Genomic DNA, 12,614 nt, shown 5'->3' with positions numbered 1-12,614 from the left:
ACAGCTACTGATTCTTAGGATGCAGATTCTCTGCTTCTGTGCTGAGATTCCTCAAGCTGCCTCAGGGCCCTGTGCTTAGCCCTGTATGGCTTTTGTAGAGCCTGGCTCCTCTCTTGGGGATCTTTGCCCCTGCTCCTGGATAGCTGTCATTCACAAGCAGCTGTTGGCTTCCTGCACACTGATAATGTGGCACTGGTGGGGATTTTATGCAAAGAGGCAGCTTGGCCACCCACAGCTCTGAGCAGAAAGAGGGAAATCCTTGGAAGAGGGTTGTGCAGATAGTCACTGCCTCCCTCCCTCACTAAGCCATCTCTGCATAGAAAGCACCCACAAGACAAACCACCCCAGCTCCCCAAGCTGGTTTTGTCACAGCCCCTTCCTCACTGCTGCTCCTTGACAGCTTTAACTTCGAAAGACAAACCCTTGGCTCCTTGGGATTTACATGAAAGCAGACAGTGGGGAGTTATCTTCATTCATGCTGGGCTTATGCTTATAAATTATAAAGTGTGTCAAATGAGGATTTAATTTATATTTAACAAGACAACATTTGTAAATCAATTATTCATCAGCTGATAACAAATAAACATTTCCCCCCTCTGTCCCTCCCCCTTTTTCACAGTGTTTTCACAAATGCACCATTCATGGAAATCTATTAAATCTATTCTGCAGTACTCCAAATGTGGAAAAATAATTTCTTCATCCTCAATTTCATTAGTGTGTTGCATGGTAACTAATGCAGCCAGGTGCAGTATTATGAATTTAAAAGGGCACAGCATCTCTTTCCTAAAGAAGTACTGGTACATGTATTTGGACATATCACCATCTTCAGGTTCCAGTCCCCAGCTCATAGGCAAAGCTAAGAAAATTTTCTGTAATAATGGAGGCAGGAGCTTAGCCCTACCCCCTGGAAATCACAGGCACTTCAGAGGCAGTAAAATCTGACTGGTGGTGAATGATGGAGGCAAATTTTGCTCTTTCCATCTTTATTATCATTAAATAATGAGATTGAGGTGGTGCACAATCCCAGCAAAAGGGCTGTCATCAAATTTTGCTAGAGAATTTGGCACATGATGGCATCTCCTCACACATACCAAAGAGAGGAATCCCCAGTACCTTAACCAACCCTGACTGCATCCTCTCTGATCCCAGACACCTGAAGCAGGTAACCAAGGCAAGAACTGGCCTCAGCACATCAGTCCAGCCCGTCCAGGTCCTGCTGTAGATCCTTCCTATCGTTGAGCAGATCAACACTCTGGCTCATCTTGGTGTGACCTGAAAATTTTAATCCCCTCATCTAGATCACTGATAATAAATAAAGATAATAAACCAGACCAATCCCAAAACTGAGCCCCGGGGGACACCACTGGTAACTGGCAGACAACTGGATTTAACACCACCAAACACAACTCTCTGGGCCTGGCCATCCAGCCAGTTTTTTACCCAGTGAAGGCTACACCTGCCTGTGCCATGAGCTCCCAGATTTTCTAGGTGAATGGAACTGAGTGGGACATGGAGTCAAATGCTTTACTAAAGCCCCAGAAGACAGCATCCTCAGGCTTTCCCTCACCCACAAGGTGAGTCACCTGGTCACAGGAGATGAGGTTGGTCAAGCAGGACCTGGCTTTCCTGAACACATGTCTGGGACTGATTCCCTGGGTGTCAAGCACTTAACACGTGAAACCACTCAAGATGAACCTCTCCATAACTTTCCCTGGTACCAATATCAGGCTGACAGTCCTGTAGTTCCCCAGATTCTCCTTCTGGCCTTTCTTGTCACCTCTGGTCATCTGACGCCTCCCTGTTAATCAGAAATCTTGATAAATGATGGAGAATGGCTTGACCCAATAGACTTGTGAGTGTCCAGGCACTGTAGCAGGTCATTAACTTCTTCCTCCTGGATTATGGGGGGATTTGTTCTGCTCTCTGCCCTTACTTTTCAACTCAGGAGGATGAATACCCTGGGGGTAGCTGATCTGACTGTTAAAGACTGAGGCAAAGAAGGCATCAAGTATCTCAGCTTTTTCCTCATCCTTGGTTACAATGTTCACTTTCCTGTGGGAAAGTGCATATTGGCCTTCTGTTCCCCTCAGAAGGGAATCTCTTATGACAATTACCCTTATTATTTTTAGTAGAAGCAGTTCTGATATGTGGGGCTGACTGCCTTGTTTGCTTGGTCCTCCAGTTCCAGAGAGTCCTCTGTTGTGTAGGGACAACTGGGAATGTGAGGGTGGCTGGGAGGAGATTCACCTGCTGCCCCAAGCAGGGACTCCTTTCTGTTCCTCCCCTGTCTCTTAGATCCCTTCTTTCTGCCTGGTGACAAGAAGGCAGTGGATCCTCTGCTTCTTGTGGAGCTCTGACCTCTGTGAGGAATCTGAGAAGCTCTGGGCAGGACTTTCTGCACCCCTAAGCTTCGAACAGAAGTACTTTTTCCATTCCCACCCATGCTGGGTCTCATGGACTGAAAGACGCTCAGCCCCAAGCTTTGGCAACCACTTTACTTTTGCGGTGTCATTTTTATGAAAGTTAAGCATCCCTGAAGGAAGGTGATGCAGAATTCTAGGTGCCCTTGACACCAGTTAAAGCTAAAATCTATAGCAATAAAGCCATTGCAAAACAAAAACAGGAGCAAACAACCAGTCAGCAAAAAAATTGAACCCTTAAGTCTCCTCCATGGATTCCTGTTGCTGCAGCACGCCCTGGAAACTCTTCCTGCAAACATGCTCAGAGAGGTAAGGTGAATCTTTGCACCAGGCTCAGCTTAGTGATAAGCCAAGGACACCTAAACACTGTGTTAATGGGAATCTAATTGGACATCCAGGTGCCCAGGAGATGACTGGGATGATAACTAATTCATTTGGCTTGAGGTGATGCTGGCTGGAACCCAGCAGCAGCAGGCAGCTCTGGAAGGGCTTGTGGCCAAGGACATCCTTTCCCTGATGGTGTGAATGGAGATTCCCACCACCATGGGAGGTCTCAAGTGCCCCAATCCCACCCAGGTTCATGTGAAAGGTGAGGAAACCACAGTCCATGGAATGACTGGAGCAAACAGCTGTAGGACCTCTTGGTTCCACTTTTCTGCACCCTTTTCCCACCCTCTTTCAATGAAACTCCATCCCATTTCCTATCATTTAACCATCTTCTAGCTTGATTTCTTGTTACTGCCACATTTTGGCTGGCAGAGCACAGAAAGTCCTTTCCCCAGGGAAGAGGGAATGTAAAATTTGTTTAACTACCTAATTGGGAAACAAAAATGCCATTCTGGTCTACAAAATATACCAGGAAATTACTTTACATTTCTTCCCTCTCCAAATCTGCCCTCCTGCTCACTCCTGGACATTAGTGCTATTTATGGCTAGTGATTGATGAGAGGGATGCAGAATTCACACCCAGCACAGGGCATTTTCAAATCACCTTTTCATTTTTAAGGACTGAAATCAGTTTTGTATCCTGACATGATTTATCACTCGGAGGTTGAGCTGCAGCTATGCACAGCCAGCTTCCAAGCCCTGACAGAGCATCACTAGGCTGAAGGCAATGGTGATTTGTTAACCCTTGGAGGGGTGAGCAGGAGCTCACAGAACACCAATAATCAAACCACATTACTCAGGCCATCCTATAGCCTTCAACTTTAGATGCAGAGACCATGCTGCTCTAAGCTATTAGCCACAGTAATGCTGATATAATTCTTAGAAGCAGAATGAAGTTTTTAGCTTCTACTTAGCCTGGCTATGCGAAAGAGAAATATTTATGTAAGATGCTGTCATTGGAATGCACCTAAAAGAGATTAATGGGACATTTCCCCTCCAGTGGACCTTCCAGCTCACACGAGCCTCTATCTGTGGCACAGAGAAATCTCACCATGGGCTTAGGAGAGATCTAGCTTTGAGTAAAATTCTTGTTTCCCTTTCTCAGAAATGTGCATTTCCTCAGGTTGTGTACAGGAAAAAAGAGAAAGAGCAGAATTATGGGATGGACATGGAAGTTGGAAGAAATCTTTTCTTCTCAGGTTGGGAGAAGCTATTTAAAAAGGGAAAATTGGGACTGGCATGTCCCCAACAAAGACATCTGTATAATACATTTGTAGCCAGCCTGCCTGTAGCTGGCATGACCCACAGAATGATTTAATTCATTGCATCATCATGGGAAAACAAATAAACTGGACCTTCAGACCAAGAAGGACCTCTATTGAGTGTTTCTGCAGTTCCCAGTGATGAGGAGAAGCCACTGCAGATGTAGTGGCATCAATCTAAGAATGTGTATGGAAGAGGAGCCTCTGGACCTGAGGCACCCTGCCTGCCCCTCCCCAGCACCACTGGCCAGGCCTTGGCACCCAGGTTTCCCAGCATCAGACCATTGCCATGGAAACCATCTCTAAACCATCTCTAAGCATCTATTTCAGCCCTCCTGGGAAGCACACTGCTTCTACCACCAGACACCACAGCACTGGCTCAGCCAGGGTGCTGCAAGGTGCCCCACGCATCTTTATGCCCACAGAGGAGAAGGGCAAGGCCTGCAGACAGAGGTGTCTGTCCACACATTGCAAATGGAGACCAAAGAGCTTGATCATCACCCTCCCTGAGCTTGTGAGCATGGTATGGTTGCTGAGCTCCCCAGGCACCTTGCTCCTAGCCAGGGATGGCTGTCAAGCCTCTCTAGCTCCAGCTATTAGCAGGGCAAAGCACCTCTTCCTAAGGGCAGGGAAACAAATCCACCTCTTCTCACAACACCACCACCTTCACAGCATTTTTAGCCAGCAGGACACAAACTGCCAGCTCTCTCCCATGCTTTCAGCTGCGGTGACACTGTGACCCTGCAGCAAAGGCACCACTCACCATCTGGATGACAGACACTGGCCCAATGCTGTTCACATAGATATCCACATCGATAAACGTGGGCTTGACTGCAAAGAAAATAAAATAGGTATGGGTGAGCTGGGGCTAGGATCATTTGTGAAGGGCTGAGTACCAGGATGTTACCATGTAGGATCAGCATGGATCCATCCACCAAAAATCTCAACTACATGCCACAAAAGCATGGAAAACACAAAATTCAGCCAATTCAGATCACTACCCGTGGCCATAGGGAACTTCAGGGGACACTTACTGCCAATGTCGGGTCTCAGCTTGTTGTCATAGTTCTTCAGCAATGAGTTGAGGATTTGTGTAGCATCAGTTTCCTGTGTCTTGGGGGTGAGGACCCAGGTTTTATTGATGCTGAGGTAATCATAGTCATATTCCTCTGTGCTCTCACACCTGGAGCAGAGAAACAAAAGGAGAGAGAGATCTCTGGCATCTCTCTGGTGCTCTGTGGGACTAGGGACACAGCTAAGTTTCAGAGATACTAAAAGAGGAGGATGAAATGCTGCTAAAAGACAGAATGTGAGAAGGTCAGGGATTTCCTCTCAGTCACACTGCTAAGACACAACTCTTTTCTCTTTTGCTGCCTTTTCTCACTTCAGGGTACCCAGACATGCCGGGTACCCTGCTGCCAGCAGTGAGGAGTAGTAGACATGGGGTGCTCCACATCTTCCCCAGTTCCCTTTGTAGACACACTGTTCATCCCCTGCCCTTCCCTACCGTGTTCATGTCTCATCTCCTTCTCCTGGAGCTGCACATTAACCCCCAATACCTACCTCAGTTGCTCTGCATGACACTTGCACCTGAAGCAGGCTTCCTCTGAGGAGGATGAAAATGACCAAACAGCATATTTTGGCAAGGCATTGAATTAAATTAAATTAAAACATTTCAGAGAAAAGAGGTCCTAAAACTACCAAGCAGGCACCATGCACATCTGGCTTGCCAGGGACTCAGCCATCTGTACTGAATAGATCCTAGAAAATTAAAGCCTTATGCAAACTCCTCTACCCTTAGGCCAAGACCTATCATAACCCATTTAAAGTTCCCATTTGAAAATATTGCTTCTTCCTGATCTTCCAGTTCCAGCCCAGGCAAGGAAAGTTTTCATCCTCCTTTATACATGACTTGCCCTGTAAATCTTTTCCATCACTCCCTTTTCCTAGGGGAGTTTTTCTAAACCCCCTAATTAAATTAGGTCCATAGAGTCACCTGGGAAAGTCCAACTACCCTCTGCTTCTCTGGGTCCTTCATTCACAAGATTGTCCCTGGAATGTTACAGCCACATGCAGGAGAAGATGCTGAACAATCCCACAGTCCCACACCCACCACAACCCCATTGGCATCTCTCATGTCAGCAAGTCATCTGCTCCAGCACCAGAAAGGGTGCACAGTTCCACTGTGTTGACACTTCCCATCTGGAGCCTTGCAGCTTCACAGAGCAATCAGGCACCACCAGTAAATATCTTCCTTCAATGCCTAGGGAGGCTGAGCCTGGCAAAGGTACTTTGAGGGGGAAAGAAGCATTAAATTGAAGTGTTGCAGTCAATTTACCAGATGGTCCTCTTTAAAACCCCAGACAAAACTTGCTTCCACAGTCACTTTAAAATTCGTTGCATCTTCCCAGGTTTCAGGCACTGGGATAGGTTTCCCAACAAGAGCTGGGTTGTGTGAAGCTGACTGCTTGCTGCCACACGTTACTTGTTGGCTCATCAGCTTGTTTTTTCCTGTCTGATTGTGCTGCATTTTCTAACGATGCTTGTAGAGGCTTAAGCAATGCTGTCAGGATGTACTTCCCCATCTGAGCAAGGACAACACAGGCTGGCCTGGCTGTTGTGTTATGGGGTGTCTCAGAAACACAGCTGAACAGACAGCTCTGCCATATCCAGCAGCTGTGGGAGGCACAGGGGACCACTGCTGTGCTCACCTGAAAGCTGATCAGATTTGAAATTTGCAGCTAGCCCCTCTCCTGCAGGGGAAAAAAATGGGACATGTGTCTCTGCCCACAGCCCAGCCCAGGGTGAGAAAAAGCAATCCTGACTGCTTTCCCTGGCTGGCAGCATTTTGGGTGAGGCAGCCTGCTCTATCAGTGGGAACAGCTACACCAAAACCTTATCTCAGTGTTCCCCTGTCTCTTCCTAAAGACATCCCAAGACAGATCACTTGCTGGCACTGAGCTCTGTGTGTCCCACTGCGCTGCCAAAATTCAGTTCCTGCAAGCCAAAAGTCCACAGGGGAGCCTGAAACATCCCCTGGGGACAAACAAAACCAAGCTGTCTAATCCGACCTCAGCCTTCTGGCTTTTAGCCATTTAGTATCACTGATTAACACCCTAAGGCTTGGGGTAGCACTTCCAGGGAGTCACATTCTGATTATAGATACAGTGACATTACCAAAAATATGGTTTTTTGCTAGTGCAGCTAATCCTGGTTTGCTAAACCACCTTAAGCCATCTTAGCATAAACAAGCCAGCTTTTGCTGAAAAAAATATGCTTGTGCTGGGTGTCTGTGCACACACAGACACATACCAACTCTTGCTGGTCAGAATCATGACTCCCAAGCCACCCTAAATGAGCCCCTGCCTCTTCCCCAGTTTCTCTGCCTGCTGGCTTCACTTCAAATCTAAAAGGGAAGAGACCAGAACCTATTGCAGAGGAGAGGAACTGAGGTGATGTGTGCAAGTGCCCCCATATCTGATAATGGGAACGTCACACTGCAAAACTGCAGTGGTACCTAATGCCCTGTGAGTGCTTCCTGGCCCAGCAGCTCCACCTCCTTGTGCAAAGTGACTGGCTCAGTGACAGAGGACAACCAGTTCTCATGTCTCCTTGAAGCCAGGAGGAAAGACAGAGCCATGATTTCTCACCTCTGCTTGTTGAAATGTCAAAACAGTCACCACACAACACTCCTGCACTCAGCCACGGGGCTGCGATGCAGCCGTGAGCATGGGCAGGTGGTCACCAGGGTGGATGGTGACAGAGCAGAGCTAGGGACACTGTGAAGAAACCCCTGGTCTGAGAGACGTGGTCAGGGCTGTAGCAGCTCCCACTGGTGCCCAAAGAAGGAGGTCTGCATGTCAGGCAGGTGTCCTTATGGATGTGCTCACATATATAAATGGGGATGGACAACTCTCCTTGCATAACCCTTGGCATTGCAGCAGGGCAGTGGTTTATCTTGCTTCTCTAATTCTGTTTTACTCAAGCAGACACCTGTTTTATTGAGGTTTGCAAGCCCACTGATGGCCATAATAAAAGCCACAAATAAAACACAAAATAAAAGCTGATGGCTGGCTCTTTCCCCCACTGCTCAAGCTTTTCAAGAAGAGGGGAAGTGCAACATGTGCCATGAGCCCTCTGGGACACCTCTGCTCCTTGCCTGGCAGGACAGCTGATGATGCTTGACCAGGATGTGTTCCCATTGCACCCACTAGGGAGGTGACACAGTCCTTCTCATCCCTCCCTAGCCCTGAAGCAGGAACTTCCTGGAGCAGATGCAGATAACTGGGTCTGTGACTGTCCAGCCTGTCTTCAGATCCAGCTCAAAGCCTCCCCTGCTCCTAAGGAACAGGCGGAAGCAAAATGCAAGAAAAACATTTCCCTTGCTTGAAAAGCACTGTGGTCAATTCTAATTACTACGTCCTAATGTGTCTTTTTAGTCACCCACCCCAGTGACACCAAGGCTTACAGGCAGAGGAGTGTTTGGGCAAATTAGTCTAAATTAGAAGCAGGATGAGGATTTAAGGACAGGGGACTTACTAAATTGCATCCTACCCGTTTTACATGTCTTTGTACCTCTCCTTTCACAGCACACTCCATGAAGCCACAGTGCTCAAGTCTGCACAGTTTCAACCATCTGACAGCGGTGAAACACTGAGCAGAGATCCTGCCTTCAGGGCTCAGAATTAGGAGCCTTGGTCCAAGCCGTGGCAGTGCCCTGGGCAGTGCTGGTGAATTGGGCTCTGTGGTGGTGAGACTGGGGAGTGCTGAGTCACTCAGCACAAAGCATCCAGCCTGCTCCAGCACCAGGGATGGGTCTCGCAACTTGTGCCCACATTCAGGTGACACCTCACCAGGCTCCCACACCCCAGCACCCACCATCAAATGTGGGGTAGGTGAGATTCACTCCCTACAAGCTGCAGCAAGGAAAAATGCAGTGAATGCAGAGTAAGACCCTGCTACAACTTACTCCTTTTCTCCTTCTTCCACAGGCTTCCCCTCCTTCTCCAACTCCATCACTCCCTGCAATCTGCACAGACAGTGCTCCTGGCAAAGTGGGAATCGCTAGGCATGAGGGACTAGGCACAAGGGAAACCTGCCAAGCTACAGGGTAAATCTTCCCACTCAAGGGCATGTGAATATATGACTTAACTACTCCTCCATGTGATCTTGAAGCCTACGGACTCACCCTCTCAAAATGCAGTGGTTGTGGGACCATGCTGCTGTGGGATGGTAGGGCACAGGAACCAGAACCATCCCCCGCTTGTCACTCAATTGCCCCGGGGCACCAGCAAGCTGGCAAGAGGCTGGGTGTCAGGGCATGAGCCATGGGGCAGCTCTTGACTCCAAGAAGGCCAAGCCCCAGAGAACCGTGGCAGGGCTGGGCTTTCTTCCTGCACCTGAGGTTGGAAAGCCTTGGCAGAGCAGACCAGTAGTAGCAGAAATTGTGCTCCCTGACTCTGACTGCATTTGTAATGGGATTTGATCAGCTTTAAGGAGGCTTTTTATGCCAATTAGCTTCAGCCAGTAAAATCCCTCTTCCCATGAGCCCGGGGGCAACATCTGCTGACAGCATCTTCTTTCCCCCATCTAGCCATTAAACTCATCAGCAAAGGCTAGGAACTGTAAAAACAAACAAAAAACCAAAACACAACAAAAAACAACCAACCAAACCTCCACCCACAACTAAAAGAGGGAAAAGGAAACTTGAAAAACCCTTGTGAATGGGGCCTTTCATTGTTGTTTACAGACAAGTGCTACAAACTGCTTGTCCTGGGAAAGAACTGTAACCTGCCAGCCCTACACCTCCTCTTGCAGCCTCTCCCAGCACACCAGGCCGGCATCAGGCTCCCAGCCAGCACCCAGAGCTGGGAACTGGGGCCAACCTGTAGAGCAAGGCAGGAGCCGGTTCTGCCTTCCTCCTGCCAGGCTGCAAGCCCTGAAGAGGCTTTTGGTGTCCCTAGGGATGAAGAGCAGGGAAGGGGATACAAGGTCCTTTCCACCCAGCCCGACTCTGTGGAAATGCCCTGTGATGGATAGAACCGTGGAACCTTCATGAGGTTTGGAGCTCCCTCTGGTCCTGCATTAGGCTCATTCCCCGGCAGTATTCAGCCAGCGAGGTGGTAGTGGGCTGGAAAACGGGATCTCCTCTTCATTTCCAGCATGCAAAGGGGAAACCCAGGGTGCAAAGGACATGCAGGCACTAGGTGAATCCTCGACCAGACCTGATTCTGGGTCGGAGCCGGCTGAGGAGAAACCACTGGGAGCACAGAGGTGCCCAAAACCCCGCTGAAGACAGGAGAAGGGGGGAAAAGGAGGGAGCAGAGGGCGAAAGGAGGGGGGTGGCTGGGGGGGGGGGGGGAAGGAGAGGATGTGGGGAGAGGAGGGGGCGTCCGTGTCGGCGGGGAGCTCACCTGGTGCGCAGGAGCAGCCCGATGGTTAGGCAAAGCATCAGCACCGTCCCGGGCATCTCGGCGAGAAGAGGACCGGCCCCGGGGCGGGAGGCAGCAGCGGTGTGTGCCCTGCTCGGCGGGGCTCAGCGCGGAGCCGGGGCGGGGGCGTCTGCGTGGCACCCCCGCTTCCCACCGCACCGCGCTCCCGTCCCGCCGCTGCCCGACCGGATCCGCGCTCCGCGCAGCGCTCCACGCCGCCGGATAGGAAGGGGAAAGTTGGGCATCTCTTCTCCGACTGGGCAGTGGGGAGGGGCTGGGAGCAGGGTCCTACCTCCGAGCCGCGCAGGGGCTGAGGGGCTGGCTCCCCCCTCACCCCCCGAGCGCTGATCGCCAGCGAGGGGAGCACACGGCGGAGCCAAACCTGAGCATCTGTCGCCGCGGCGCTGGGGAGACAGCACCGTCAGCTGGTGCAAGGATCTCTCGCTACCCCTTTGCGTAACGAGGCACTTGATTGCTCTTAATAGTAGCTTTTTTTTTTTTTCTTTTTTAATGCACAACAGTTGGGGCCTTCTTCTTAAAAAAACCCAAAACCAAACAAACCAAACCAACCAACCAAAACAACAGCAACAAAAAACTCCACAAACCTGTGGGTAATTATGGTTAAAACATGCAAGACGTCAGTCCTTGCTGGGCTGATCTGCAATAGGGTCATTTCCCACCTGTTGGGTCTGCTGTCCCTCAAAGAAAAAAAAAAAAAAGAGCCGGGAGGGTGCATGGGCAGGAGGCTATAGACAGACGGAGTATGAGGGTGGGCTTAGGGTTTTCAGCCTGCCATTCTTTGCTTGCAGTGTTTGCCAAGGTGCACTGGAGTATTTTAGGTTTTGTTTTTTGTTTTTGTTGTTTTGGTTTGTTTGGTTTTTTTTCACTGCTGGCACCCAACTTGTAAACAGGAATAACAGATTTCTTCTTGGCGAGTTTTGTATGAGAGTTGCTCAGAACCAACTTTATTGCATCTACACGAGTTACCAATAATTGTCCTTCGTCATCTGGCTACATCCGTGAGTTGCAGGAGCCCATTCCCAGAGGGTCCTGTTCCTAAATCTCCCAGAGGGTCTGGTAACACAAATGACGAATGGGGTTTTCGTGCCAGACAGGAGTGGGACCATCCCTGGTACTGGAGTGGGACCGCAGACAACTTGCTGATTCCTGGCCCTGTCATAGCCTTCCTTCCACACATGCATGGCCAAATCCCTACTCTGGTCTCCATCTGCAGTGAGCTGGTAACCACTGACATTTGGTCAGCTCAGCACGACTGAAAGATACCTTTTCCCCAGGCATGTTCAGTGCCCAACAGCCAGGACCAGTCCTGGTGGGAACTGGGATTGCTGCAGGAGTTAAGGAAATAAATAACAGCAGCTCACTGGGGTGATTTTCCAAGGCTCTTCTTACGCAGGGTCTTTCATGCTGATTCTTGCATTGATCACCTTAAGCCCAAAACCATGAGATATGAGCAACCTCAAAGCTGTAGGAGCCAGCTGAAGGCATCACAGCTTGAAGATGGAATTTCCCTGTAACTGAGCAGCTGCAGATTATGTTTCCTTTACTGCATGCAAAAAAGCAAGCTCTGGCGTGGCAGAATTTAGAGGAAGCACATGTCAAAACAGTAAATAGTGAATATCAAAGCAGCAATGAAGGTGAAAAGAGCCCTTTAAGCTTCAAAGCAAGCCAGCGGCTTGTTCCAGAAGTTCTTCAGAGATCCAGATGAAACCAAAGCTGGAAAAGATGCAAGAGCAGCTGCAGGGACGACATAGTTGTCAAGAGTTCTGTTCATGAACAGATCACAGAAAATCCAGGTTTTCATATATACACTTTCAGCTTCTCAAGACACAGGAGGGAAATTTATGGGGCTGATTTTTTTGACCACCCACTGAAAACAGAGAGATCTGTGGTGGGGTGGACTGCTGAGCCAGAGATCGTTTGAGCAGTGTTAGGTGATCACAACCTCCATTTATGATACTGTTTTGGGGACACCTGCCAAGCAGCTGTATGCACCAGGAACATCCAAGCAGCTGTACTCCCCAGTCTTCTTCATCTACACTTCTTGTAGCTGATACTGAGTCTTTTACATTCTTACTGGATAAGAATGAAGTATG

General features: G+C 49.2%; 1 protein-coding gene across 1 annotated transcript in view; it reads right to left on the bottom strand.

The window, feature by feature from the left end:
- LOC103535678 (gamma-aminobutyric acid receptor subunit gamma-4) overlaps positions 1-10,538 on the bottom strand; it is a 28,996-nt gene extending 18,458 nt beyond the window's left edge. Inside the window, exons 1-3 of the mRNA XM_030448839.1 lie at positions 10,483-10,538; positions 5,104-5,252; positions 4,833-4,900 (exon numbers count right to left, since the gene is read on the bottom strand). Of these exons, the coding sequence (XP_030304699.1) occupies positions 4,833-4,900; positions 5,104-5,252; positions 10,483-10,538 (273 nt within the window). The remainder of the gene's footprint in view (positions 1-4,832; positions 4,901-5,103; positions 5,253-10,482) is intronic.
- Between the last annotated feature and the right edge of the window lie 2,076 nt (positions 10,539-12,614).

The sequence above is a fragment of the Calypte anna genome, chromosome 4, assembly GCF_003957555.1.
Source record: "Calypte anna isolate BGI_N300 chromosome 4, bCalAnn1_v1.p, whole genome shotgun sequence".
NCBI classification, from domain to species: Eukaryota; Metazoa; Chordata; class Aves; order Apodiformes; family Trochilidae; genus Calypte; species Calypte anna.
The sequence above is the reverse complement of the archived record's forward strand: the minus strand, read 5'-3'. Positions and strand labels throughout refer to the sequence as shown.